This window comes from Myodes glareolus, chromosome 8, assembly GCF_982192425.1.
Source record: "Myodes glareolus chromosome 8, mMyoGla1.1, whole genome shotgun sequence".
Lineage (NCBI taxonomy): Eukaryota > Metazoa > Chordata > Mammalia > Rodentia > Cricetidae > Myodes > Myodes glareolus.
In genome coordinates this window covers 43,109,496-43,135,866 of record NC_142033.1, presented here as the reverse complement: position 1 = coordinate 43,135,866, position 26,371 = coordinate 43,109,496, and the positions used below count along the sequence as shown (strand labels likewise).

Sequence of the window (26,371 nt, the reverse complement as noted above, 5' to 3'; positions counted from 1 at the left end):
AGAGCATGCTTGTGAATTTCAGATCAAGGTGGCCATGGGAAATGGACAGGTGGAGGTAAGGCGTGTGAGCAGTGGTTGGTGCCAGTGGAGCCTTTGACCTAGGAAAAGTGCAATAAACAAACACGAGGCCCCAGTGGCCTGGAAGGACCAGCTGTGTGAACTGGGTGCAGGGAGAAAGGATGCCCTGAACCTTTGCAGGGTGAGAGCTGTTGGGGCTGGGGGTGGCAGAGCCACTCCCTGGCGCTGAGCTGTGGTGACACACTGGTCCAGTTAGTGCTCTCCTTCCCAGAAGACTCACAGGAAGTGAGCTATATGCCTGATGTATTTCCCTTCCTCCAGTGGGGTGATTGATTTTTGTCTGGAAAAGCATTACCTACATTGGGCCTTTAAGAGAAGGAAAAGTTGGGTTATCATTGAAATAACATGGAGAGGAAGAGATAATCACATTCTGGACATTTTATGTGTGCCAGTCATTGTGTTGGGAGTAGTCAAGTTCAATAGGTTTCCCGATTCTTGGAATAATTGTGATACTAGTGCGATTATTGGCTCTTCCTATGGCTTTGTTAATCTGTGTGTGGGCAAGGGATATGAAGAAACCAAAGTTTAGAGAAGTTAGGTAACTTATCAGATCCATTTTAATATTAAAAAATTTTATGTGATGTGTTTTGCCTGTATGTATGTCTGTGTGCTGTCTGTGTGCCGTGTGTGTGCAGTACAAGTGGGGGTCAAAAGAGGAGGTCGTATCCCCTGAAACTGAAGCTGAGTGCAGTCATATGGGTGTTGGGATTGAACCCAGGTCCTCTACAAGAGCAGCCAGTGCTCTTAAAAGTGCTGAACCATTCCTCTGGCCCCATGATAGCTATTTTTATATTTATTTATTTATTTAGGGGTGGGAGGTTGGGTTTGAGACAGGGTTTCTCTGTGTAGTCCTGGCTGTCCTGGAACTCACTCTAGACAAGGCTGGCCTCTAACTCACAGAGACATAGCTACTTTTAAAAGTTATGTTGTTATAGACAGATGAAGTTGTGTTTACTATACTTTCCTGATGCTTTGAAGTATGTCCATCACGGAATGATTAAATCTAGCTGACTGGCACACACCCTATCTTAAATGTTCACTGCTGCTGTGGAGAGACATTTCATGTCATTCTCGCATCTCTCTCCCAAGAATATTGTGCATTACTGTCTGGGCCACGGTGTCGAACAGCGCAAGTCGTGGCTACTAAAATTAAGGGCTGAGTTGTCTGGCTCTAAGTTTGCCATGCTTCATCTGCCATAGCTGTGCTGGCTGGGTAGCATGGGTGTATTCCTGTTATGAAACAGGTTGGCAGAACTTGGAAAAGGATCTTGTCCACTGAGAAACAGAACTTCTTCCCTTAAGAGAAAGGCATAAATGATCAACTAGCCTGCTTTTGAAAGTAGCCATTCAAGGGTGGAACCTGTTGCCAGTAGCAAATACTTTCCATAGCTGTGCATTTCAGGAGTTCTTGGCCTTCTCTGAGAGAAGAAAATAGGAGAGGGAAACCCTGGTAGAAAATCAAAGATGGTCAGGACTGGAAGAATGTTCAGGCCAAGGGGTTCAGGCCTAAGAGGTCAGTTTTGAGGTGATGGAGGCCAAGATTGCAATTTATTGGTGATTTTTGGGTTTGTCTTCTCTTCCCTGCTCCCTTCTCTTCCTCTTTTCCTCCCTTTCCTCTTTTCTTTTCCCTTTTCCTTCCTCGTCCCTTGTCTCCGTGCATCCCAGGCTGGCCTGGAACTCTTGGTCTCCTGCTTAGGCCTTCAACGGCTGGGATTGCAGGTTTGCCCCAGCACATGTGGCTGCCAGGCTTGCTTTAGTTTGAATTTCTAGACTAACTGATGCTAACTACATCTTCTCAGTCTCTTCAGCTTGGGTGTGGTAGACTTCCCTAGGTCCCAGATTCTGATATGTGAGCATATGGTGTTGAATATCCACTTTATTCTTGTTCAATTTGGAATTGTTTTGTGATTGCAACTTGGACCAGAATCATAAATCTTTACCCATGCATCTCCAGGAAGAGGGACACATCTTTGGAGTGGGCTCTGTCTTACTGTTTCTAAATGTCGGTGTGTTTGTCAGTAGAATGGGGATAAATAGCTTTCCTTCAGGCCACTTAGCTTTTAGCTACTCAGTATGAAGCAATTCCTGGGCCAGATTAAGCACTTAAACGTGATTCATCAACGCTGCTTCATTGCACTTGTGGGTAGAGATGACTCCGCGGTCGCCTAGCCCTGTTCTTTCTTATTATTTATCATTATTACCAGCACTATTCTCTTTTTGCTGGTGAGGACTGAGCTTAGGGCCTTGAGGATGCCAGGCAAGTACTCTCCCACTGAGCTACCACCTCAGCTCTTCCTTCCCTCCATGGGTGAAGTGACTAGAGCTAGAATGTTCAGGGACCGAAGAGATGGCTCAGTGGGTAGGAATACTTGCTGCTCTAGTGTGAAGACATGAGCGCAAATCCCCAACACCCATGTAAAAATCTTGGCATACCATGTGCATCCCTGAACCCAAGTATGGTATGGGGTGGAAATAGAAGGATTCTTGGGGGTGTAGTTCTAGATTCAGTGAGGGACCTCGTGTCAAAAGCCTAAGATGGAGAATGAGGTGACAGAACTTGGCACCTGACATCTTCTACCACCCTTCTCTGACTTCTGCATGTCTGCCTGGGTGTGTGCTCTCACATGCACACTTGCAGACACCCACTCACTCCCGCACACTTACCAAGGAGGAATCTAGCGCTCTCTTTATAGTTCTCTCCTGCTGTGGTGCTTGGGTTCTGACCTGTCACGTGGTGTGGCTGTTAAACTCTTGCTCAGTAGGACAGAAAGAATGCGGTGCTTCCTCAAGCAGCAAGCCATTTAGATCAGATAAGAGGAAACCTGGGCAGAGAAATTACACTGGTTTCTGCTGCCCACAGCCTGAATGTCTTTGCCCAAGGTCATAACTCCAGCCTTTTCCCCAAGCGGGACTGCTCTACTGTCCCTGGTTCTTTTCCTCTCTCAGGGTACTGGGAAGAATTTCTTATTGCCAAGATTTTAAACTAGGAAAAGCTGGCCAACCGAAAACGTTAGACACTCCACTTTTGGAAAACTTCAAAAATAGGAAGGAAGTTTGTTTGTTCAGTGAAGTTTACAATTATAGGCCTGTTAAAGGCAGAAAATTAGCCAAGAATGGTATTCTGCGGAAGTTCTTTTTACTGGGCGGACCCTAAGGAAATCAGTCATTAGGTGAAAATAGACTAAGATTTTTTTTGAGACAGTATTTGCTTATAGTCACTTGTGACTGTTTCTATTGTCCATTTTTAATACAATGTACGTTTCCAAACAAAAAGTACTAAAGCTTATAAAGTTTGAGTTCAGAAACAAACCAAAACTCATTTATGAGTAATAAGTTAATGGTTCCTTGTAATTTGAATATTAGCAAATTATGTGTTGACCATGATATTAATATATAGGTACTGTGGTCAAACCCTTCTTATTGTTCCAGAAATAGCCATGTTCCCAAGTTTCCAAGTGAGTGGAAAGATTTGTAAAATATTTTCATTTCTCGAAATCCATGACTAATGCCTAGGAATTTGCATCCCTCCGACGTTTCGGTCTGTTCCATTTGATTTTGGTGTGCGTGAGAGATCATTACATCAGGCAGTCCTCTAGTGTTCATTGGCTGAGGCTGTGCTGTGTGGATTGTTTTCCTTCCAGGAAAAGCTCCACGTGCGAGACTAGGAGAGCACAGAGCTCCACACGGACGGTCTGTGGTCACCTGCTGGTCAGGGGAGCAGTGAGCTCATTCTAGACCTTTGCTAAGAGTCCCGCCTGCTCCAGGTTCATTGTGCACTTGGATACATTGTTGTGCAAATCTGTGATGGTGCACACTGAGACACGACCTCTTAGAGGGAAAGGCAGGTGTGTGCAAAGGAATCAGAATTGCTTGTCTTTTTAAAATGTGGTTTCCAGAGGCTTGGGAGATGGTTTAGTCAGTAGAGGGCTCTCCGAGTGAAGTGTGAGGACCTGAGTTCCAATCCCCAGCCCCTATGCAGATGGACTCTCCTTGCGAGTGAATGAGAGACTGATCCCAGCATTGGGGTGGGATGGGATGGGAAGCATGGGTAAAGACAAGAGAATTCTTAGGCTCAATGACTAGCCTGTCTAGTCAACTCGGGTTATTGAGCTCCAGGTCCAGTTAGACACCCTGTCTCAAAAGTAAGGGGGAGAGCTGGAGTGATGGCTCAGCAGTTCAGAGTACACTCAGCTCTCCCAGGGGACTGGAGTTTATTCCCAGCACCCATTGGTGTCTAATAAATCTTCAGTTCTAGGGGATCTGAAATTGTTTTCTGACCTCTGAGGTCACTGCACACTTGTGGTGCACTGATGTACTTACGGGCCATAAAACAAAAGTAAATAAATCTTTAAAGAGTAGAGACCGATAGAGGAAAACGCCTGCCATTGATCCTTGGTTTCTACATGCCTGTGCACGTCTGTGCATGCACACTTCTACACATACATGAATAAACAGACACGTGCAACACACTCACACACACACACGCTTATACACACCACAGATATACTTTGGATGTATTACGAAGCAGCTGTGGTGGCCTGGGGCACCTGTCTGCTGATGTAGGTGTGTGTTTTCACTGCTCTAATAAGTGGATGCTTTATTTGAATTTAATAGGCAGACAGCAGAGTGGAAGAAAGGGTGACCACCCCGAGCCTTGGATGCAGATCCAGGGTGAGTGCCTGGCTTCACCGTCATGGATCACTGCAGCTAAGCATGTAGTGGGAAACTGGTGAGGTGTGGGTCTCAGACGCCACAACGTGTTTCTAGCCATATGGCCATGTGTTGTTCTTCTAGATTATTGTTATTGTTATTATTAATTTAGAGGCTTAGAGGTTTTAGCCAAATAAGGAAATTTGACCCCAAAGATTACTTCATCCCAAAGCAAAAGCAGATCCTGGGAAGGTCCAGTTCCTTTCACCTGAGCTCTGTGATTTGATGCCAGTTGCTTTAGCCTTTTGTGGCGTCTTTTCCTCAGCTCTGAAATGAGCAGGTTGAATGAGTGATTTGGGGGGTCTTGTGCAGGAGTCAGGGCAGAATTTGCATTAGTGAAGCCGTGGAGGTGGAAATTCGATGGGCGGAGGGAGACTCTGGAGGCCTGTGGTTGATAAAAAGGCTGGTCTCAAGCTGAATGAGATAAGGAAGCTAGAGGTTCTTTACACTCCTTGGTGGAGGACCCTGGGGCATCTGGCTGCCTGTCTTTGGTAGGGGTTCCAGAAGTGAGTCCATGAGCAGAAGCTGGACCTCATGAGAAATGTGGTTCTGCATGATCTTTGGAGAGCAGAGCGAGTGGATTTGGGGATAGGACGGAGGCAGAGCCCTGGGTGGAGTAAGAGCCTTGCTATGATCCGAATGGACTAAGTGCAGTCTTGGCCAGCACTTGAGATTTGGGCTCAGGCTGAGGAATAAATTGTGCACCCTCACGGTGGAAAGCTGATGGAAGGAGAAATGAGTTGAAGCCTCTGGCCAAGTCCAAGCTTGGTCACCTGGAAAGCACTTGGGAACCAGGGAATAAGGAGGGAGACCCACTTCATGGTGAAGAGAATGCAGTTGATGGGGATCTTGGAAGGTCAAGATGCCTGAAAAACACCTTAAAGAGGTGGCTGGACATTTGGGTCAAGTTAGAAAACCATTTGAAGGTAGAGATGTAGACTAAACAGTCCTCTGTGGAGAGCTGGGAAATTGGGGAGAACAGAGGAAGACACCCACTCTCCAAGTCCTCTGGTGCAGCCGAAGGAGCCCAGAAATCCTCAGCTGGCTTAGAAGAGCAGGTGCTAGAGCAGTAGTCGAGGATGGTTGTACAGCGGGTTTGAACCACATCTAAGGGCGGCAGTTAGGTCCCATGCTGCACATGCCCCTAACTCCATAGGGCTTATTCTATTGTATTTTCCTCTTGTCCTTGTAAATCAGGATGGAGTGTCACTTTTGAAAATGACTTTAGGATTTAGAGACTTTAGTTCCCTCTTGGTAGATGGAATTTGATTGTGGTGGGTAGATCGGAGTTCAGCCTGAGCAAATCTTGAGGCTTCTGGCTACGTGGTATTGCTCTCTGGTATGGGCCAGCCAGCCAGCCAGCCAGCCAGCTGTGGGCCGGTTCCCAGCAGCAGCTCTGGGCAGCTGCAGACCTCTTATCTCTTGTCAGCCTGGTTTCTGAGCTGGTTCTCTAGGAATGCTCCTGATAGTGAATGTCGGTCGGCTCCTGTGAAATGAAGTCAGCCTCCCTGCAGGGGTGAGGTGGGGGGGACAGCTGGAGGGAACTGAGCCCCTCATGCCCTGTGCTCAGCAGACCCTTGAAGGTAGAGGCTGCAGCCAGGTTCTCAGTGTCTGCCACCCCCATCCCACTCCTTAAATTAAAAAACAAAATTGACACACAGAAACTGCATGCACACATTTATTGTGTACTATGTGACTCAAATCACAAACAGCGTGTAACTCACTCTTGTTTCTCATTTGCTGGTGTGTAATGCTAAAGCCTTTTCTGGGGGCAGATTTGCTCTCTGGGAGTTGGGGCCTCCCTAGACCCAAGCCCTTGGCCCCATCCCCCATTTTCCGCCCAGAATTTTGCAGCCACTCCCTCCCCATCTTGTGGCTTTGAAAGTCTTCTAAAATCAGAACCTATGCACGCATTCTGATCAGCAAGAGTGTGGGGTCATGACCTCTCCCTTGATGTGAGGTTGACATTTCTCCTAATGCCCTAGGGTTTTGTTCCTTCCATTCTTTGTATATCCAGGTCATTCTGTGGGCTTATCCCAGGCTTACAGCCAACTCAGGTCCTTAAATCTTGTTCACATGAACCTTGGGCAAGCTGAGACTGCAGTGAGTACTTACCAGCTGAAAGGGGTTTTGTCTTCTGTTGCTTTTTGTGTTTGCAGCTTATGTATAATAGTTTACATACATATCACTCTGCTCCTGATGCTGAAGGATTTTCTATTAGCTTTTTTGCCACTAGAAGGCCTTACTCAACTGTAGCAGAAAGTAACTTGGAAAGGACTGATTTAAGTAAAGAGTATACTTTTTTGGTGACGGTGCTCCAAAATGGCCTTGTTTCAAACTCACAGAGATCCACCTGTGTTGGGAGAGGCCATCTGCCTCTCAAGCACTGGATTTAAAGAAGGGTGCATTACCACACAGACCCCAAAGGTGGGCTTTAAATATTTTAAACCCTTCGAAGATTACAATACTAATGTGTATAAAGTACAGGGGAAACACCATATGAGTGTGAAAATAACTAACTGCTGTATTACTATTGCTGCTGCCCGGAGCCTGCACACTTAGCCTCACTCGGGTCTGTTCTTTAGTACGCTTTGTTTAACTATATCTGGTTTTGGCTAGGATGGTGGCTCGGCGGGTAAAGGCTTGCTGTATAATCCTGAAGAGAAATTTGATCCCTGGAGCCCACATAAAGGTGGGAGGGAAGAGCCCTTTACGTAGAGCTGCCTGATCTGTACTTGTGCCCCTTCGCATGTGGACACCCCATATACATCCCATATACACAGTAATAATAAAGTAGTAGTTTTAAAGTGGCATCTCTATGAATGAAAATATGTAGAAGAAATAACAGCCTTTCATACACAATTATATTGCAGTTCTTTTGAAGAATAGGTCAACACCATGCCAGAGATTTGACTTTTCTTTAAGAAGGTGTGCACAGGACTGTATGAAGAATTGTTGGGCACACTTTCCCCAAAACTACAGGGAAAGTTAGAAGTTGAAGCCTTCCTATAGTTTGTTTTCATTTTAACCTACACAGTTTCTCTGTGACACTCTGGAGTATTTTCAGGTAAACCTGTGAACTGAAGTGGAGTAGAGTTATAGTTACCGTTTTACACGTGGAGAAAAACTCAAGCTACTTCCCGCCCATATGTTAAAGTGTATCAGCCGGGTCCATGGAAGTAAATCAAACCTATTGTGATCTCCAGTGCAGCTGGCGGGGTGAGAGAGAGACGCGCAATGTTAGGTGCCCTGAGAGCTGGTAGAGAAGCCTTTTAGAGCCTCCTGCCTTTAGTGATCGTCGCATGAGAACCACACCCCAAACAGCCGACTCTTGAAGTGAAGTTGCAGCGATTCTCGCTGCCAGGGATGACACAAAGTTGACAGCGGAAAATACTCAGAATCCTGTCAGTTTCAGCGTTGGACTAAGTTGTGTACAAAGACTAACCGGACAATAAATTGCACCAGGCACAAATTGTGTATTTGTAACTTCTGGAAGGAGCTGTAGTGTGTTTGCATTGATGAATTTATAGCATACAGAAGCCAGTTTTGTTGCTCTAAGCAATAAGACACTTGAGTTTTGTTCAGAATTTACTTTTTTCAGGAATTACATTTTGTTGTCTTAATGAGAGACTTTGGCTATAGCTTCCCATTTTTCAACTTTCTTTGAAACAGTAGGGGTGTCTTTGGACACACGAACACACGCTTACATGCACGCTCACACTCGTGCACATGCACACCATGGTGCCAGAGGAGATGATGGAGAGTTGTGGCAGTGGAAGGCGAATCCAACATTGTTGAACATAACAGCCTGAGTTTTCCTCTGCACAGGCGCAGAAAAGAATTTCAGGATAAATCAGGACAAAGCTTCATTAAATAAACAGCTTTATTCAGTAAAGCAAGCAATTGAGTTTATTAAGTAAAAAGATGGTGTTGGCTGAGCATGGTGGCGCACACCTTTAATCCCAGCACTTGGGAGGCAGAGGCAGCCAGATCTCTCTGAGTTCAAGGCCAGCCTGGTTTACAAAGGAAATTTGTGGACAACCAGGGTGATTACACAGAGAAACCCTGTCTGGTGGGGGGGTGGGGGGTTGAGGGTGGGGGTGGGGAGACACTAAAAAAAATCTATCAAGAGTCAGGTCTTTGGGTTTTTGGGTAGTTCATTTTATGGGCAAACTTTAATGGAGTGGGGAATTAATTATTCTTAAGTATAATTGGTAGAAAGATGGGGGTTTCAGGAATGGAAGGCTCTTGTGTCTCTCCATACAGTTTTCCCAGTTGTGTCAGATGCATACTGGGAGCAGGCAGATTTGTAAAGCTAAGGACATGGACATGCCATTATAGTAAGGCAAAGGACCCTGGTGATTTCAGCCAGCCATGCTGGTCCCAGCCAGTTTTGAGTTATCTTGCTGAAGGTGAGTCTCTGGTTTCATCAGCTCTAGTCACCTTGCCCCACCCCCTGCCCCAGCCCTCGTGCCTATCCAGCCTGCTCCAGTTCTCTTATCTGAGTCCTTCTTGGCATCTCCTGGACAGAGACATCAATCCAGTGGTCCTTAACCTGGGCTTAGGATAAGGAGTTGGGTACATGAACTTGATGGGGTAAAACATCATATTACATCTCTATTTTCATCAACTTCCAACTAAAATCTAACTTAACCCTCTGCTGTTAATGATTTCAGCAAGACCAATATCTTTACCAGTTCCTGTAATGTTAATATCAATAAAATCACACTGCTGTCCTCTCAATATTGCCTGATGTGTGTATGTAGAGGTCCGTGTCGGGTATCTTCTCTTTCTTTCCTTTTGTGTTTTTGAGACAGAGTCTCTGTCTGAGCCTGGAACTCATCAGTCAGCTAGACTAGCTTGCCCGGAAGTTTCAGGGATGACTCCTGTCTACATACATACTCCCACCCTCACCCAGCCCTGGCTTTGTAGGAGTTCACTGCCATGCCCAGCTTTGTGAGGACACTGAGGATCCAAACTCAGTTCTCACACTTGTGTTGCAAGCAAGGCCTTACCACTTGAGCCATCCCCCCAGCCCTACTGTTAATACCTCTGAAGTGAATGAAGTGTTTGGGGATTTCCCCCACCCCACCCTTCAGTTCTGCAACTTTCCAGGCACCAGCTGGCTGAGCAGAGAGTTCAGTTCTGACCCTAATCACTCCATAGTTGGAGCAGACCACACAGGCAAGGGTTAATCCCACTGTCTTCTACAGGGCCACTTCCGAGCCCCAGGATTCACTTCTAAACATTACAGTCAGGTTCACACCACCCCTTCTGTGCTCAGTGATTTGCTAGATGGCTCCCAAAGCTCAGAAAGTTATTTTCTTATATTTCCTGATTTATCTTTTTCTTTTTTTGTCTTTTCTTTATTTGGGGGGCGGGGGAGTGGTTCGAGACAGGGTTCCTCTGTAGCTTTGGAGCCTGTCCTGGAACTAGCTCTTGTAGACCAAGCTGGCCTTGAACTCACAGAGAGCCACCTGCCATGAACTCCCAAGTGCTGGAAATAAAGGTGTGTGCTACCACCACCCCGGAATATCAAAGATGCAACTCCAGAGGGGCCAAGTAGAAGAAATGAATAGAGCAGAGTTGGGGTAGAGACCATCCTGTCCCACCTGCCTGTGCTCCCGTGCCCTCTAGATATGCCATCTCCATGTGTTCATGTGGAGTCCTGGACCCATTGGTGGTGGTGGTTGTTTTGTTTTTATGTAGGTTCTATCACGGAGCTCTGGACCTCATTTTTGGGGGGATTTTTTAAATGTAGGTTATACTAATGAGGTGTTACTGGTTAATTAACTTGATTACAACCTTTGCCCCTGTCAAGAGGTGTTGATGGAACCAAATTTCCAAACTTCACATCAGTGATTGGCTCCTGAGCTCTTTGGAGACCCGCCCTGAGTCATTCATTAGCATAGAGTAAGGTGTGCTGGAAAGTGTCCTGACTAACAAAAGGCTTGTCTCTTGCCACTCAGCAAATTCCGCAGATTCTATATTTTGAGACGTTTTTTGCCTCGAGCCAAGACCATTCCTCTCTTTATTACCATTTTCAGACTGTACTGCAGATTATATATTCATCAAAATACTGTGCACATTATGATTTTGAGTGATAATAATTACAGCAGAATGTGATTCACCTCTGGATCTTGTTAAATATGGCAATAAGATGCAATATCAAAATTATTTGGATAATTTCTCTTCATTACAATCAAATTCTTTCCTATTCCCTAGTGTGCCATTTTATATGCAGTAAAACTTAATTTTGAGAAGGTCTAGGCTTCTCTGGGCTGTCAGAGAGTCTTTGACTCAGCCCCTGGGGTGCATTGAGAGAACACTAGCAAGGCGCCATTGTTAGGGAAGACTGGGCCCAGCAGTGTTGTTGGCCTGCCTGCAGCTCACAGCCTCCTCCACAGCCTGTGGCCATTGTAACGTATGCTCACCCCAAAACAGAGAGGGTTCAACTGTGCCTTTCCCAAAAAGTACACTAAAGCATTTCCCACCAAACATGTTTAACATGAACATAGCTTTGGTGCTTACAGGGGCCAGTCTGGTGCAAACTTGGCTTGTGATTTGTATGCACATTGCGCCTTCTGCACATGTCTGTGGCGTGTCTTCTGCACATGTCTGTGGCATGCCTTCTGCACATGCCTGTGGCATGCCTTCTGCATACAGGCACTGTGATAGACATGTTCTCCCTTGCCTTATTCTGGTTTCCAGGATCTGTTCAAGACATTTTTCTTTCCTTTTCTTTGCTGCTGCTGCTTTTGGGGGTGGGGGTTGGGGTTAGACAGGGTTTCTCTGAGTAGCCCTAGCTGTCCTGGAACTCACTTTAGGCCAGGCTGACCTCAAACTCAGAGATCCGCCTACCTTTGCCTCCCTAGTACGGAGATTAAAGTTGTGCACCATCACTCTGGCTAATTTTTTTTTTTTTACCACTTAAAAACCTTAGACGTTATTAGCATTGCAGTTTGCATTGCAGTAATTCATACAGCAACTATGCTCTTTCAGGTCCCTTGGCTTACCTGCATCAGTGAGCAAGAGACGGAGATTGTGTTCTCTTGGAGCTGATCCTTATCGCCTAGGTGTTTTATTCTGGGAAGTCTGTATAGCCTACCTAAGCATGTCACAGAGCTGCTTGCCACTTGTAGGCCTGGTGTATTTCCATGATGCTCTTGTGGGGCCTAGGATACTAGAGTCGGTGAAAGGAGAAGGCAGAGTGCTCCTGTTATCCTTGTGGATGCTGGAAAGTTGCGGGTGGAGGAGAGTTTGGGTGGAAAGTGTACTCTAACTTTTGCATTTGGCTGGATTATGCTTGCTCGTTCATAACCTAGAGTAAATTTCTGTCATTGTCAGTCCCAGGCGATTAGATTGGTATTCAGTCAGCTCCTTGCCTCTGGGAACTGCAGTGGAGTCAATCTTTGTCTTGCAGACATCAAGATGAACAACATTCATTGGCAGTCATTAAGTGTAGGTTCTCTCTGCTAAACTCTTCTACTCTTTGCAATGGTCTGTCCTGTCCCTTTAAGAGACAAACCCCACCCACTTCCTCCCCCATCTGCTGAGTCAAGGGGATCTTTCTTTTGCTTCCAGCCTGAGCTCTCTCTTTCTTTCCATCTCTCTCCCTAAGAGGTAGCTTCTCCTCTCCCCCCACCCCCGCCCCATCTCTTTCTCTCTCCGCCTCTCTCTGCTCTTCCTCCTCCCCATCCCCCCTTACCCCTTCATAGAAATATACCCAAACCCTCTCTCTGCATGGCTTTCCTATCCATCTCTGTCTTTTACCTGCTGTGGCTCTTTGTGGGACTGGTCTCTTTGCTTCCCACCTGTCTGGGAACGACAGAGGCCTCAGGTGGTGGGTCCAGCTACCCCTCATGGCCCACTGTGGTCTCCCACCCGCCACTGCCTGCCCGCTGGTGCCCCTTGGGAATCTGCACCGTGGCGTTTTACCATTACATTGATGCCGTAATGGGTGGGGAAGGAGCTGCCCAGCAAAAGGAAAAGCGGAGCCAGCGGGACACCGGCAGAGTATTCACAGGCCGGTGGCTAATAGTTTGAGGGTTTATTTTCCATAGCTGAAACCATGAAAACCCATGAAAACAGCGAATGAACACTGCAAGGCCTATAGTAAAATCTCTTCTCTCTACAGGCGGGGTGTTAATGAAGCCGACTGGCTCCAGTCAGGGCGACTGGGAAGCCAGAGGCTAGAGGCCATCCTGGACAGGTGTCTCACAGCAGGGACCACTTATAAGCAGTCTAAAAGAAGAGAAAAGAGAAAGAAAAATCCGAGGGACCCTGGGCCCCAAAGCGAACGCACTGTTCAGTGTGTGCAGTGCTAGTGCGGGAGGACCAACCCTGGGTTGTCCGATCACGTTTTTAGCTATGGGAAGCAACCAGAGATGGATGTCAGTGAAGGGCTCAACCTTAGCCTTGAAGACAGTGGTTGAAACAGTCCCCCTGTTTCTAGGAACAATGGTCAATTCCTCAGGTTTAGAGAAGTGGTTAAGCTGACTGGAAGGGGAAAACTCCCCACTGAAGCTGTTGGTCTGCGTAGAGGTCAGCCCTCAGGCAGATACCCGGTTCTGAGCCCAGCCAGCCCTCCCTCGGGAGGGAAGGGACATGACCGAGTCATGAGCACCTATGTAATGGTAAAACAGCGCAGTTCCCCAAGGGGTGGCAGTAGGGCACTGAGGGTGGTTTACAGCAGCAGCGGGTGGGAGACCATGGTGGGCCACGAGGGTAGCCAGTTCCACCACCTGAGGCCTCTGTGGGTACCAGGTGGGTGGGAGGCAGCAGGTGAGAGACCTTGGTGGGTCGTTGACAGGGTAGACTGTCCCACGAGGAGCTGCTGCGGGTGAGAGACAGAGATGGATAGGCCTGCCATGAGGAGAAAGTGGCTATTTATTTAGTGGGTTATGGAGGGAAAAGGGAAAGGGAGCAGGGGAGGGAGTGGTCAGGGCTTGTCTCTTAAAGGGATAGGACAGACCATTACACTCATTTAATTTTTGTCTGCAAAATAACCCTACATTTGGGGTTCTGTTAATAGCAGCAGCTGAGATCCTGGGGCTTGGGTGACTTGCCTGGATTGTGCTGGAATCAGCAAATGTCGCAGTATTCTCTTGCACATATCTCCCTGTGGGATCTGTCTGTGCAGGAGACTGGACTGTCAGCTGCTTCAGGATGTAGGCCTCACACTGGACCAGTTTCAACCAATAGCCAAAGTCCATCTCTGTTTATTAAGGGGCTATTCTGTGCCACCTTCTGCTCCCAGGTTGTACTCGTGGTGTAGTGCTCAACAGTGACAGCTGACTTATTCCTGTACACCCCACCCCAACTCCCCGTGCTCACACGCGCATGTGCACCTTGTGTGACCAAGGTGGATCTGAATAGTCTTAGCAGAACGACAGCAAGGCCTGGTCTTGGCCTCGGGTGCTGGTTAGCTCGCTGTGGTAGAACACCCAAGACAGACAGCTTGAGATGGGGAGAGCTCTCTTTGGGCTCAAGGTTTCAGGTGTGCCCCATCAGGGGTGCTTAGCCCTGCTGCTGCTTCCCTGAGGCAGAAGGGTGTGGCAAAGGAAAGCTGCTCCCCTCCTGCTGGGGAAAGTAAAGACAGAGATTAGAGATTCCCTTCAAGGCCACAGCCTGTCCAATGGGCTGTTTCTTAGCCCCCAGGCCCTACCTCCTAAGATTTCTGCCATACTGCAATGAGGCTGCCTGTTGGGAACCCAGCTTTTCATAATGTATGAGTGTTGGGAGGGCATTTATGATCCAAACCATAATATCTTGAAGATTAATGTTATAGTTTCTAAAAGGAATGCGATGGTTCTATATGGGTTGATATGTCAATAATATAGGTTCCCAGTGATAATAGCTGCAGAACATTGTGCGTGTGCGTGCCTGTGTGCGTGCCTGTGTGCCTGTGTGCGTGTGTGTGTGTGTGTGTGTGTAAGAGAGAAAGAGAAGGAAGTGAGATACACGCAATGAACCACAGGAGGAAAAAAAACCTGTAGCAATAGATGTTTCTGGACTTTTCTTATATGAATATGTATTAAATATGTATGTAATATATATCTATGTGAATATGTATTAAATATGAATGTGACTATTAAATATGTATGTGAATATGTATTAAATATGTATCAAAGTGACTGAAGAATACATTCTGTTCCTGTGTTTAAAACGGAAGATGGATTGTTGGGTGGTGTGGCACATGTCTTTCATCCCAGGACTCAGGAGGTAGAAGCAGGCCGATCTCTGAGAGTGTGATGCCAGCCTGGTCTACATAGCTAGGTAAAGGACAGCTAAGGATACACAAGCCCTGTCTCAAGGGGGAAAAAAACCTGCCTCAAAAAAAAGACCTTACTTAAAAGCAAAAGAGGATGGATTATTGAAAAATGGCAATATTTAATGTTTGTTTCTTCCTTGGGTCTTGAGATTGGCCCTTGTAGGCCAGGCAGTCCTGGCCAGAGCCTTAATCTTGGCTTCTTTGAGGCGAAGGAGAAGAGCAGGCAAAGGCAGGCCTGTACATTTTCTCGGTTCGTTCTGTTCTATAGCAACAGGCTGGCCTCTTACTGGCCCCAAATTATGGACCTTTCAGGGTCACAGTGCAGAGACACCTCTGTGGGTAGGGATTTAGACCTGAGGCCCCAGGGACTGCTAAGGGAAAAGGTGCGCAAGGGGCACGTGTTCTACCGGCACAAACACGCTTTTGTTTTATGAGACAGCGAAGGAAGAATGTAAGATAAAAGTGTCCATTGCTAGTGGATGCCTTGGTTCTGATGAGCTCGTTGCTTCTGTTATGGTGGATATGTAGATGAGGTCAGAGGTGCTGGCCCCGGCTGGTTTTAGTTGTTTATGAATGGGGTGCCTTGCTGTTCTGAGAATGGAAGTTACTATTCGATTTAGTTTCTGAAGCTAAAGAGCATGCTCAGCAGTGTTTTCCTGTCCGTGTGTGGCGTGGTTCCCAGCTGGGGTTTGAGAGAAGTGCAGCCTCCTTGGGGACACCTGTGTCTCTTGTTGCCTGTCACCTGGGGCCTGTGCCTGCTGGCAGAGCTCTCCGCTTTTCTTCAGGTCCCCTAAGGAAGGAAGGCCTTACCTTTTATATAAGACGTGAAGTCTTGCCTTTGGAGATCTGGCCAAAAATACAGAAAATCCCTCTGCCGTGTTTTCTGCCAGGTGGGATTCTGCTTCTAGGTAAGCAAAGGATGCATGTGACATCCCTGAAGGAGAGTTCACGAGGCCTCATGATGCCAGCCTCTGCCCTTCCCATCATCAGGACAGATACCTCTGAACTCAGACATGAATCCCAGTCAAGGAGAGGAAGCAGACATTTCCAAGTGGCCCAGATATGAGGCAGTGACTTTGCAGGGGACGCGTGTCTCCTGTCCAGTTTTGTCCACTGGTCCTCTGTGTGGTTATTTTTCCCCCTTGTTTTATTTACATGACAGCCAGCAGGCAGGGTATGGGGAGAACGGGAAAACAATTCAAACCGGAATTCTCTTGGGCTCTGTTTCTGAATATTGTCTTTTAAATGTGGCCTGCAATTTTATTAAATCCTTTCTTGCATAGGAATAAAAATGGAGTTGAATTAGACTCTGTGGGCACTTTGGTGCCTGGTTTCATTTTAGGAAGGGCCAAGTGTGGGAAACCCCGAAGTTAGTCCAATCTGTATTTCAGTTTCCTTAAGAAGACCTGGGCTCCTTTCTCTCTCCTCCGTATGTGCTTAGCGCTTCTCCTGTGGCCGGCCCGTGGTGCCCACCTTCTCAGTCACTGTCCTGTGCTCATTCTGTCTGTGTAGCCTTCAACAGTGTGCTCATCTTTGTGGAGAGTGGTTGGAATCCACCACGCAGTGTGGCTGCTTTTGTTCCATTCATCCTTTGCTGAAGTCTCAGTTTTATCCTATGAGGCCAACCTAGTGCACAGCATGAATGGCTTTGTATATTATATAGGGAGTGGCTGTTGTTTTTTTCTCTCTAAATGATGTATTGAAACCAATAAGGTACAGATAGAGTTTGTGTGAAATTAGAGGCAGAGAAGGTGTGGGGAAGAGGAGCTTGATTTAAAGTAGTTTCTCCCTCATGATCAACAACCAAGCACTAATTCTCGTTATCAGCACAGACGCATCTGTTCCTCCTGGGAAAATAATTAATATGAAATGAACTGTTTTTCTATTCCATTTTTACTGTCATTACTGTTACTGTTGCTTTTGTTTAACTCCTTACCATACAAAAGGTTTCCTCTGAGGGAGGAAGCAGTGAGTATTCCTGCCATCTTTTTGCAGCTTCAGATGGTTTCTCTGTTATATGATATGAATGTTGTTATAGTTTTAAATGAGATGCTAGAGTTTTTAAAACATATACCTGCATTCTTTTTACGCTGAGTTTATTCCCATGCCATAAATTTTTGTTTCTTCAGGGATGGCTTTTTCTTCTGTGCACTATCTTCCTCTTCTAGCTTGGAACAATCTGTTCCTTTTCAGTGGGGATCATCTCAATGTGGCAGGGGGAGCTCACGTGTGGGCTGTGAGCTCTGTAAGTTCGCTGGCCATCTTAGGTGCTGTGTTCACCCGAATGTGCTCAGTGCCTAGAGGACCTGTGTCTGAGCCCTTCAGTTAGCATTACTCTGCATTTTTAGTCATGTGCAGCAAAAACAGTTCTTGGGTCCCCAGCCCCGTGTCCAGCCCCACTGCTTAGCCTGGGTGCACTGACCATCTCCACTCTGCCACCACAGCGGGCACACATGGCTTCTTTAAAGCGACATGCTTAAGGTAACTTGTAGCGTCTCAGGTATGCATGCCCCTGATGGCCTGGGCAGTGTCACAGGTGTCTTTAAAGTACACAGAAAGATTTGAACCTCTTGATCAGCATGACTTGTAGGGTTTGGGGTCAAGAGAGTAGGGAACCGTGTTCACAGGTCACCCCAGGATTACAGGGAGAGGAGGCCAAGACACTGAAAAGAATAATTTAATATTTATATGTTAATAGTTGGTAGACAAACCAGTAAGTGCAAAATGAAAGTGACATTTTCTATTCTAAAGGTTATTTCAGAAATGCCCTCCTAAATCCTTGTGAATAAAATTACAGTTGCAGTGTGTTTATAATCCCTTAAAATCCCTAAATCCTTACAAAGCTGACTTGTGTGCTTGAAGAAGGACTTGACTTACAGAAATATCTCTGATTCTTAGAATTCTATACACCTGAACAAGCCTACTTCATTAATTTTGGGTAATTGATCTTAATTATCTAACATATTTTTTGTTATGGTTTCCATAGTATCAGATGCTCTAACCAAACCCAAGCCCTTGTTAAATTTATTCCAGGAAAACCTTTTTCAGGCTCTCTGCTCTGCTCTGGTGAGTTTGGATTTGCTTTATCGGCTTATCTGCGAACAGGGATGACGTAGTTCTCAGTGCTCTGACTGAAGCAGGCAAGATTCTCAGTAGAAGGCCCAGATCTTATCAGAGGGAGTAAGTTTCTAGTGACCCCAGTGCGTTTGTCCCAAGAAAGTCTTGAGTTCTTTGTTTTGTTTTGTTTGGGGGTAGCAATCACAGCAACCTGACGTGTATATTCCTATAGACCATGCAGGCTGGTTTTCAGTTGTGTTTATTTTGGGGGTTAATGCTGACATCTTTTTGTGTATCCGTGAGCTTCAAGCTCCTGCCTACCTACTTTCACGTGACATCTTTGTGTCACCCTTGCTTGGCCTCTGATCTGCCTCACCGTGGTCTGCCCTTCTCTAGTCTCTTCAGTCCTGAATTAATGCCAGGTCTTCCAGGGCCCCTTTGTTCGCTCCTGCTCCTCCCCACCCCAGCTCCCACTACCCCCAGCTGCCCAGAGCTTCACCTCACCCCTTGTCCTGCATGAGCTGGTGTCCATCTCCCGCCATCTACTGTACATCGCTTTGCATGAACCTTCTTGGTGCTGGATGGCAGGAGGCTTGAGTAAAATTTATGCCTAAATTATGAGGCCCACCAGCAAGGAGCGATAGGCCTTGGTCTTTGAATGAAGTGTGTTCATTTTAGATTCTAATCAAAGAACTGAAGAAATTCATAGTTAGAAAACCCATGCAGCCTGAACTCTGACCTGGGCGTGATGTGCTCCTCAGCTCCTCCGCCTGGCGGAGTCAAGGGGACCTTGAGCCCTCGGTTCTGTAGCCCTTCCTCCGTTACTGTTGAAGTGCTGTGAGTTCCTATGGCTCCTACATTATTTCCCTCTTTGAAACATGATGGAGGACATCATTGCTCACTTGAGTCATTGCGGGTGCAGTGTATAGAGGCGTTGGCTAGCTTCGCAGTCCTCAAAGGACTGAATAGATGGTGTGTTCTGTGCGGAAGTACAGTTAGTAATTGGGGAGCTAGCTCCACGTGACTCCTGTTAAAACAGTCTCACACCCTGCTGAGAAAGGTGGCGCTGCGTACATTGGCGATGCTGGTTCGAAAGAATGCTGTTTTTACCACACAGAACTAGCTTTTCACTAGACAGTCTTTAGTGCTTCTGATCTTGAAGTCCCTCTCCCACAGAGAGAAACCATGGCCCTTTGTTTTTTGCCATGGTCCTGTGAATCATTAACAACGTTCTGACTGCAGCTTAGACGTCCTGCTGTTTCTGTACTGTACTTTTCCCCCAGCAGCAGTGTCTAGGCTGCCACAGGATACCCACGCTTATGTGGCCTATGTGAGTGGGCTATAGCACAAGCATATAAAGGACCGGTGCAGACATGGTTGCCATCTGAAACTCAGCCTCGGGCTGGCAAGATGACTCTGCAGGTATCTGTGCCTGCTGACAGAGCTAATGGCTTGAGTTCTGTCTCAGGGCCACGTGGAGAGAAAGAACCGAGTCAACAGGTTGTCTTCTGACCTCAACACACACACTAAACTCTGTGCATAGCCCCTCTCCCCCTGCACATTAAAAAAAACCCAACTTTTTATTTGTTTTTGGGTCTTTCTGTGTAGCCCTAGCTGTTATGGGACTCCCTATGTAGACAAAGCTGGGCTAAAACTCACAGAAATCCACCTGCCTCGACTTCCCCCATGCTGGGATTAAAAGCCTGGGCCACCACTGACCAGCATACAGTTCATCTTTTAAATATTATTTATATCTTGTGCTTTACAAATAATTTTTAAAAAGATTTGTGTGTGTGTTGCTTACCTGTTTGTATGCCATGTTCATGTAGTACCCTATGAGGCCAGAAGAGGGCATTGGATCCACTGGGCCTGGAGTTAGAGATGCCACCATGTGGGTGCTGGGAACTGAACCCCAGTTTTCTGAAAGAGCAGTAAGTGCTCTGACTGCTGACACAACCCTCCAGCCTAGGAGTCCTCTATTAAAAATACATCTATCTTTAAAGACATCCTTGACTCTTATGCTAAAACAGCTTGACAGGAGATGCCCTAATCTTTCTGGCAGGCTATGTTTAGTGTGCTCAGTATTTAGTGACAGAGAGTCAGTGGGTCTTTGAAAATTATGTCACGGACATAGAATAAAAGCTTTCTTTAAAGACGAACTGAAACCATCTCCCTTTTTGTACACACTGGTTAATCTTTTTAATCTGAATTTGAAAGGGGATTGGATTTTTCTGGTTATGATATTAAATAAACAGGGCCCTGTAGGTGTTTGGCCTTCAACCCAAAGTTTTGTACACAGAAATATGTGCCCTGTCAAAGCAAAAACTGGCCCTTTCAGCTGGAGGATTAGGTCCTTGCTTGCCATGTTTTCACAGACCATGAATGTCAGAGTGAGTGTTGTGGCCGCTGGTCACCTAAGCAGTGCTCAGGTGTTCATTGACAATGGTATGGATTCCATCTTATTTCTGAAACTGCTGTGGAGAGCCTACTCATAAGCAGACAGGATGGAGAGGGAGGGATGCCATAGCACCGGAGACCATTAGCTTCAAGACTTTATATTGGGAAAAAAAAGAAAAAAACTCTTTGTGAGAAGCCCCACTGTGTCCTGTGACAGTCGGCATGGGTTCTTTGCCCTCCTTGGTTCAAACTGTCTAGCTCTGTTGTTTTATAATCAACGTTAGGAGATACAGCATCGAGTCATAACTTGTTGCTGTTGAAGAAAACAATGGTGCTATAGTTTCAATAAATGCAAGATGATTTTAGAACTCTCTGTCCCACCATGTACTGAGGAAGGCTTTTCAGAGGACACTGACTGGAACTCTTCTGAATGAGTTGGTGCGTTTAGGTGAATCACATTTTAGACAAAACTCAGTGGAGATGACCTGAGGACCTTAGGGATTAGAGCACATAACCTGCCTGGGACTGGCTGGAGGGCGCTGTGGTCTGTGAGCCACATACAGCAGGCGTACTCTGGGAGCTGCGATTTGGTTTGCATAGTTGTGACCTTTATATTGGTCCAGTGGGCTCTCTACCACAACCCAGTGCCCCAGATGTCACTAACCCTTCTCCCATTCTCACAGGTGCCTGAGATCATCAGTTCCATCCGGCAGGCAGGAAAGATTGCCCGCCAGGAGGAGCTACGCTGCCCCTCGGAATTCGATGACACCTTCGCCAAAAAGTTCGAGGTGCTCTTCTGCGGCCGGGTCACTGTGGCCCACAAGAAGGCGCCGCCTGCGCTGATCGACGAGTGCATCGAGAAGTTCAACCATGTGAGCTGCGGCCGCAGAGCTGACTGGGACGCTCCCACAGGGCAGCCATCAGCGCCGGGACCCCGGCCAATGCGCAAGTCCTTCTCGCAGCCCGGACTGCGCTCATTGGCCTTCAGGAAGGAGTTCCAGGACGCCAGCCTCCGCAGCAGCACCTTTAGCTCCTTTGACGACGGTATCGAAAACCACCTCATCGGAGGACACAATGTGGTTCAGCCCACAGACATGGAGGAGAACCGAACTATGCTATTCACGGTAAAGTCTTGGGCAGTTTTCTGCATCCTGGAGGTCTGAAAAAAATCAGCTAATGCATCAGTGGTTGTACACACCCTTTCACTGAAGAAAGAATAGTTATGTAAACGAGGTTCAAAACTATGTAAGTTTCACCACAGTTTTAAGCAGAAAGTACTCTGATTAATGTGTAAACACCCATTGTTTATCCGGGTAATATGATTTTTAAATAACCCCAACTAAAATACTAGTTTAGTTGCTTGTTTTTATTTTTGTTTTTTAAACAGAAAATTGTTAAGCTGTTAGCCATATGGAAGAAAAGGAATAGATAAGGGAGCCAGCTATTGGACTTTCATGGAGACTTGGATTTTTCTGGATTTCCCTGGGTATGAATGGACAGAACTCTGCCCTCTTCATGAAGTGAGCTGCTCTGTGGCTTTTTCCTTGGCGAACTTCTGCCTCTGCATCTTTGCTTTAATCATGGTAATGAGCAAAACTGGCTTAGATACAGTGTAGCCTCTCTGTGCTTCCCCCAAGGCACTGAGAAGGCCAAGCAGTAAGGGAACTGACCACATAGGTTAGTGTAGTGAGGCTATAGCTGGCATTAAAGATCCAGAAATGGATCTGGAGAGCTGGCTCGGCCTCTGAGCATTTACCGCTCTTGCAGAGGAACTGAATTAGGTTTCTAGCACCCACATCAAGTGACTTGCATCCTTATAACTCTGGTTTCAGAGATCCTCTCCTGGACTCTGTGAACACCTTCACACACATACACACAATTAAAGCATAATGCATCCTTAAACTATCCAGATGGTGTGTCAGGGTGTCAGGGTAATAGGACTGACCTCTCTCTTCGTAATTGACATAGTACACAGACAAGTGCTGGGCTGGCACTAAGACTTGTATTTTAATCTGTGGTCTTTATGCTTCTTTCCAAACACTGCAGTGTCATTGAGAAAGGCTGCTCGGTGCATTTGTTTGTAAATGGTTACAATATCCTAGAAATAGAGCAGTGAGCAGTCTCTGCCCACGCGGAATTCAGATTCCAGCAATGCGGACAGGCAACGGACACACTAGTAATTATGCAATTACGACTGCAGCGCACACTGTGGAGGAGTAGCGGGTGCTGTGGGAACGCTCGGAATCAGGAGAGGCATCTTTGATGTGCTTCTCACTCAGTAGAGGTTTCCACACGGCCAACAGGCAGGGTTTCCTCCTGGGTTCAGAGAGCAGCAAGTGGGGTGTGAGAGGTGGGAAGGAGCTCTACCTCAGAGACCTGAAGACATCGCTCCACTGCTTTGCCTGGCAGGCCCCTTAGTTGTCCTGGCTTTACTTCCTCACGTCAGGTCTCTACTGATGTAATGTGATGGGAAGCAGTCATGTCAACGAGACCAGGAGCAACCTCACATTCCTGGATCTCACGTAATTACAAGTAAACAAGTAAACAAGTAAACAAATTACAAGTAAACAAGACCTTTGTACCCCTCATGATCCGGCATTTCAGCCTCCATCTTGTTCTCCAAAGGGTAAAGGGCTTGGAAGTGCAGCTGGGCAGATAGAGTGCTCTGACACTGTGGCCACCAACTTGTTGATTCTGAGGAGGGATTAAATCTGTAGAAACCAATACATACAGGAACCGAGAAACTTGAGCATATGGAGGGGACGGTCAGGGAGGCAGACTTCTGTAGTGATATTTTGTTTGTAATCTGACAGACAGAGCTTGCCTGAAGATCAGCATCCAGATCTAAACCCCTGGAGGCCAGCCAGTGGTGGCCTACACCTTTAATGGCAGGACTCAGGAGACAGGCAGAGGGATCTCTGTGAGTTCAAGGTCACCCTGGCCTACCTGAGATTGAGTCTAAAAAAGAAACGGGGCTCACACAAAGGTGATCCCAGCACCTGGGATCTCATTCCTTTAATCCCAGCCTAGGTGGAGGCAGGAGGGATATGACTGGGCGGAGAGAGGAATGGAAGGCGGGAGGGGACGAGAGCTTGATGCAGTCTGAGGTTTGGTGGAGACAGTTGCAGTCTGAGGATTGCCCATTCAGTCTGAGGATGTAGTCAGGATGAAGTCTAAGGGCAGGATCGCCCCTTTGATCTGAGAGGTAAAGAACTTTCTAATGGATGACTGTACTGCTTCTCTGATCTGCAGGCAAGCTTTACTTGTTAAAACACAAACAAATACCGCTACAGACTCCATAGCCAGCCTGGCATTATGACACTCTGCTCCGTAAGGTGTTTTGGAAATTTTAGATAGAAACTGTAGTTTTCTGGAATACTCACTTGTATAGAAAACTAATTTCCCTTTGGAGGATCATTATTATTGTTGCCATTATCATCACTGTCATCAGATTGCTGCTGTGTCACATAGGTGTTTGTCTCCTGTCACCTGACATCCGTGGCATAAGCTGTAACCTTTGGAACGCTTTACAGTGATACAGAGTTTTGTGAGCGCTTGCCTTTATCCTCATCCTCATAGGCCATGATGTGTATAATGAATCAGGTTTCAGGAGAAACACATTTCTTTCTTTTCATTTGTTTGTTTTTTAAGATTGGCCAATCTGAAGTTTACCTCATCAGCCCTGACACCAAAAAGATTGCACTGGAGAAAAATTTTAAGGAGATATCCTTTTGCTCTCAGGTAAATGCAGACAAATTATTGATTAAATTTTAGTTCTTCTAATGCACACAGTAGAGGCACTGTTGTATAAGACAACAGGTTTTAAATCTTGATTCAGTGTCTCTTTATCTCATTGCTTACTGAGGCAAATTATAATCCTAAAATTAACAATTTTGCTTTTTATAACAGTGTGCTAGAGAAAATTATTTACCTTCCTTTCTTCCCTGTTATAGTGGTATTGATATCTTCTTGCTTTTTCCAAGGGCTTTTATGTATGTGCATGTTTTATATATAATTGGTATGTATATATGTGTGCACATGTCTTATGTATAATTGATATATGTCCATGCTTGATATATATATGCACATGGTATATATAATTAATATTTGCATTTTATATATAATTCATATATGTTATATAGAATTATATATGTTTTATATATAATTAATATTTCTGAAATTCTTAATCTTTTGTGTTCTCATCATTACTTCTCCTGTAACTATGATGGATTGTATTTATCTTTGAGGGAGTTTTACCCAGAATGCAGTGTCTATGGGAAACTTTATGTGTTTGTTAGTCTTCCAGCTGTGTTTCATAGAGAGATTTGGGAGGAATCTGTCAACTGTGATGAACCAGTTTTCTCTGGATTGTCCTGGCAAATAAGAGATCGTTTATGTTACTGTTTGGTGACTTTTTTTCTTATATTCTAACTTTTTATTTCTGTAATAAGATGTAAAAATCATAGTTGTTTGTTAATCTAAAATGTAAGCTAATTAAGTGGTCATAAAGATACTGTTTTTGATTTTGATAATAAATAATGTTTTTAACAAGCTGAATAGGGAAGCCTTTTCCAAGAAACGTTGATAAATGGCATCCCCTACATAGCAGCCTCTGTTAGATTCTTAGCTTGCTGATGGAGGACATTGATTGAGATCAGGATATGTCAGCACTTAAGGACTAGAAAATACTTGCCTGAAAGTGACATTAGTGTCAGAATCTTGACTGATCCTAATTATGTTGGTATGTTAAAATGTTAGTGTTAGATATTTAAGGTCTCTCTGTACAGCCCATGCCATCCTGGAACTTTGTAGACTGTGCTGGTCTTTGAGCTCACAGAGATCCGTAGATCCACCCCGGCCTCTGCCTCCCGAGTGCTGGAATCAGAGACAGGCACCATGCTAGGAGACCTTTGCTGCTTTAGATTAGTGTGGTAGTTTATTCTTTCCTAAAGAGAACACGCGTGCCTGTATTACCTTATGGCGATGCTTTCAGAGGCCTTGAGAATTAATAGTCACAGAAGATATTTCATTTGGACTTAGCTTGCTGTTTTAGTTTCCTGTCCTGTTGCTATGGTAAAATACCCCGATAAAAGCAGCTCAGGGAGAAAGGTTTTATTCCGGTCCCAGTTCTGAGGTCTAGTTGGTTACGGTACTCAGCTTGCGTTCTCCTTCTCGTTCAGTCCAGGGTGTGGCCCGTGTGCCATCCGTATCCAGTGTGGATCTACTTAGCTAATTAGTGTCGTCAAAACAATCCCCACTGACATTCCCAGAGGTCCTTCTCCCAGGGGATTCTAGATTGTGTCAGGGTGACAGTGGTAACTACCCGTTGGTGCTGGAGCCATGGCTCGCTGTTTAAGAGCACTTGTTCTTGCTGAGAGCCCATAACCATTCCTAACCCCAGTTCCGGGGAATTGGACATCCATTTCTGACCTCCACTGACACGAGGCATGTACACAGTACACATACATACGTTAAGGTAAAACACTCATGCACATTAAATAAGTCTGAAAATTAGAACTGCCATAGTTGCTTCTGGTGGACTTGGGAGACAGCGACAAGGCCCTCTGTCAGCTTCTGTCCCCGTGGCTTTCTGATCAAGCTTATGCATTAAAGCCTGTTTATGAGAAAGAGCTTGTGGGGTACCTGCAGAGCCCTGGCCTTAGTCTCAGAGACTTCACAGCTGCTTGTCTTGGCGTATAAGTAGTGTTTTGCTCATTCTTCATCCTGCTCAGTGATTTGCTTGTGATTTTTAGTACAAACACATTTGGAATCTCTTTTTAACCTTTATATATGTGAGTTGTGTGTACATACTTGTTCGTGTGTGTTGGTGTGTGAGGTGTTTCTTAATGTGGTGTG

At 45.9% G+C, this 26,371-nt stretch overlaps 1 protein-coding gene across 8 annotated transcripts in view; it reads left to right on the top strand.

The window, feature by feature from the left end:
• Positions 1-26,371, top strand: part of Tbc1d1 (TBC1 domain family member 1) — a 188,056-nt gene that overhangs the window by 78,218 nt on the left and 83,467 nt on the right. For 4 of the 8 annotated variants that reach the window (XM_048415350.3, XM_048415353.3, XM_048415354.3 and 1 more), the window contains exons 3-5: positions 4,693-4,749; positions 21,199-21,639; positions 24,167-24,256. In XM_048415350.3, the coding sequence (XP_048271307.3) occupies positions 4,693-4,749; positions 21,199-21,639; positions 24,167-24,256 (588 nt within the window). Of the gene's footprint in view, positions 1-4,692; positions 4,750-21,198; positions 21,640-21,902; positions 22,099-24,166; positions 24,257-26,371 lie in introns of those variants that run through there. The other 4 variants (XM_048415352.3, XM_048415355.3, XM_048415357.3 and 1 more) reach the window with 2 other exon arrangements.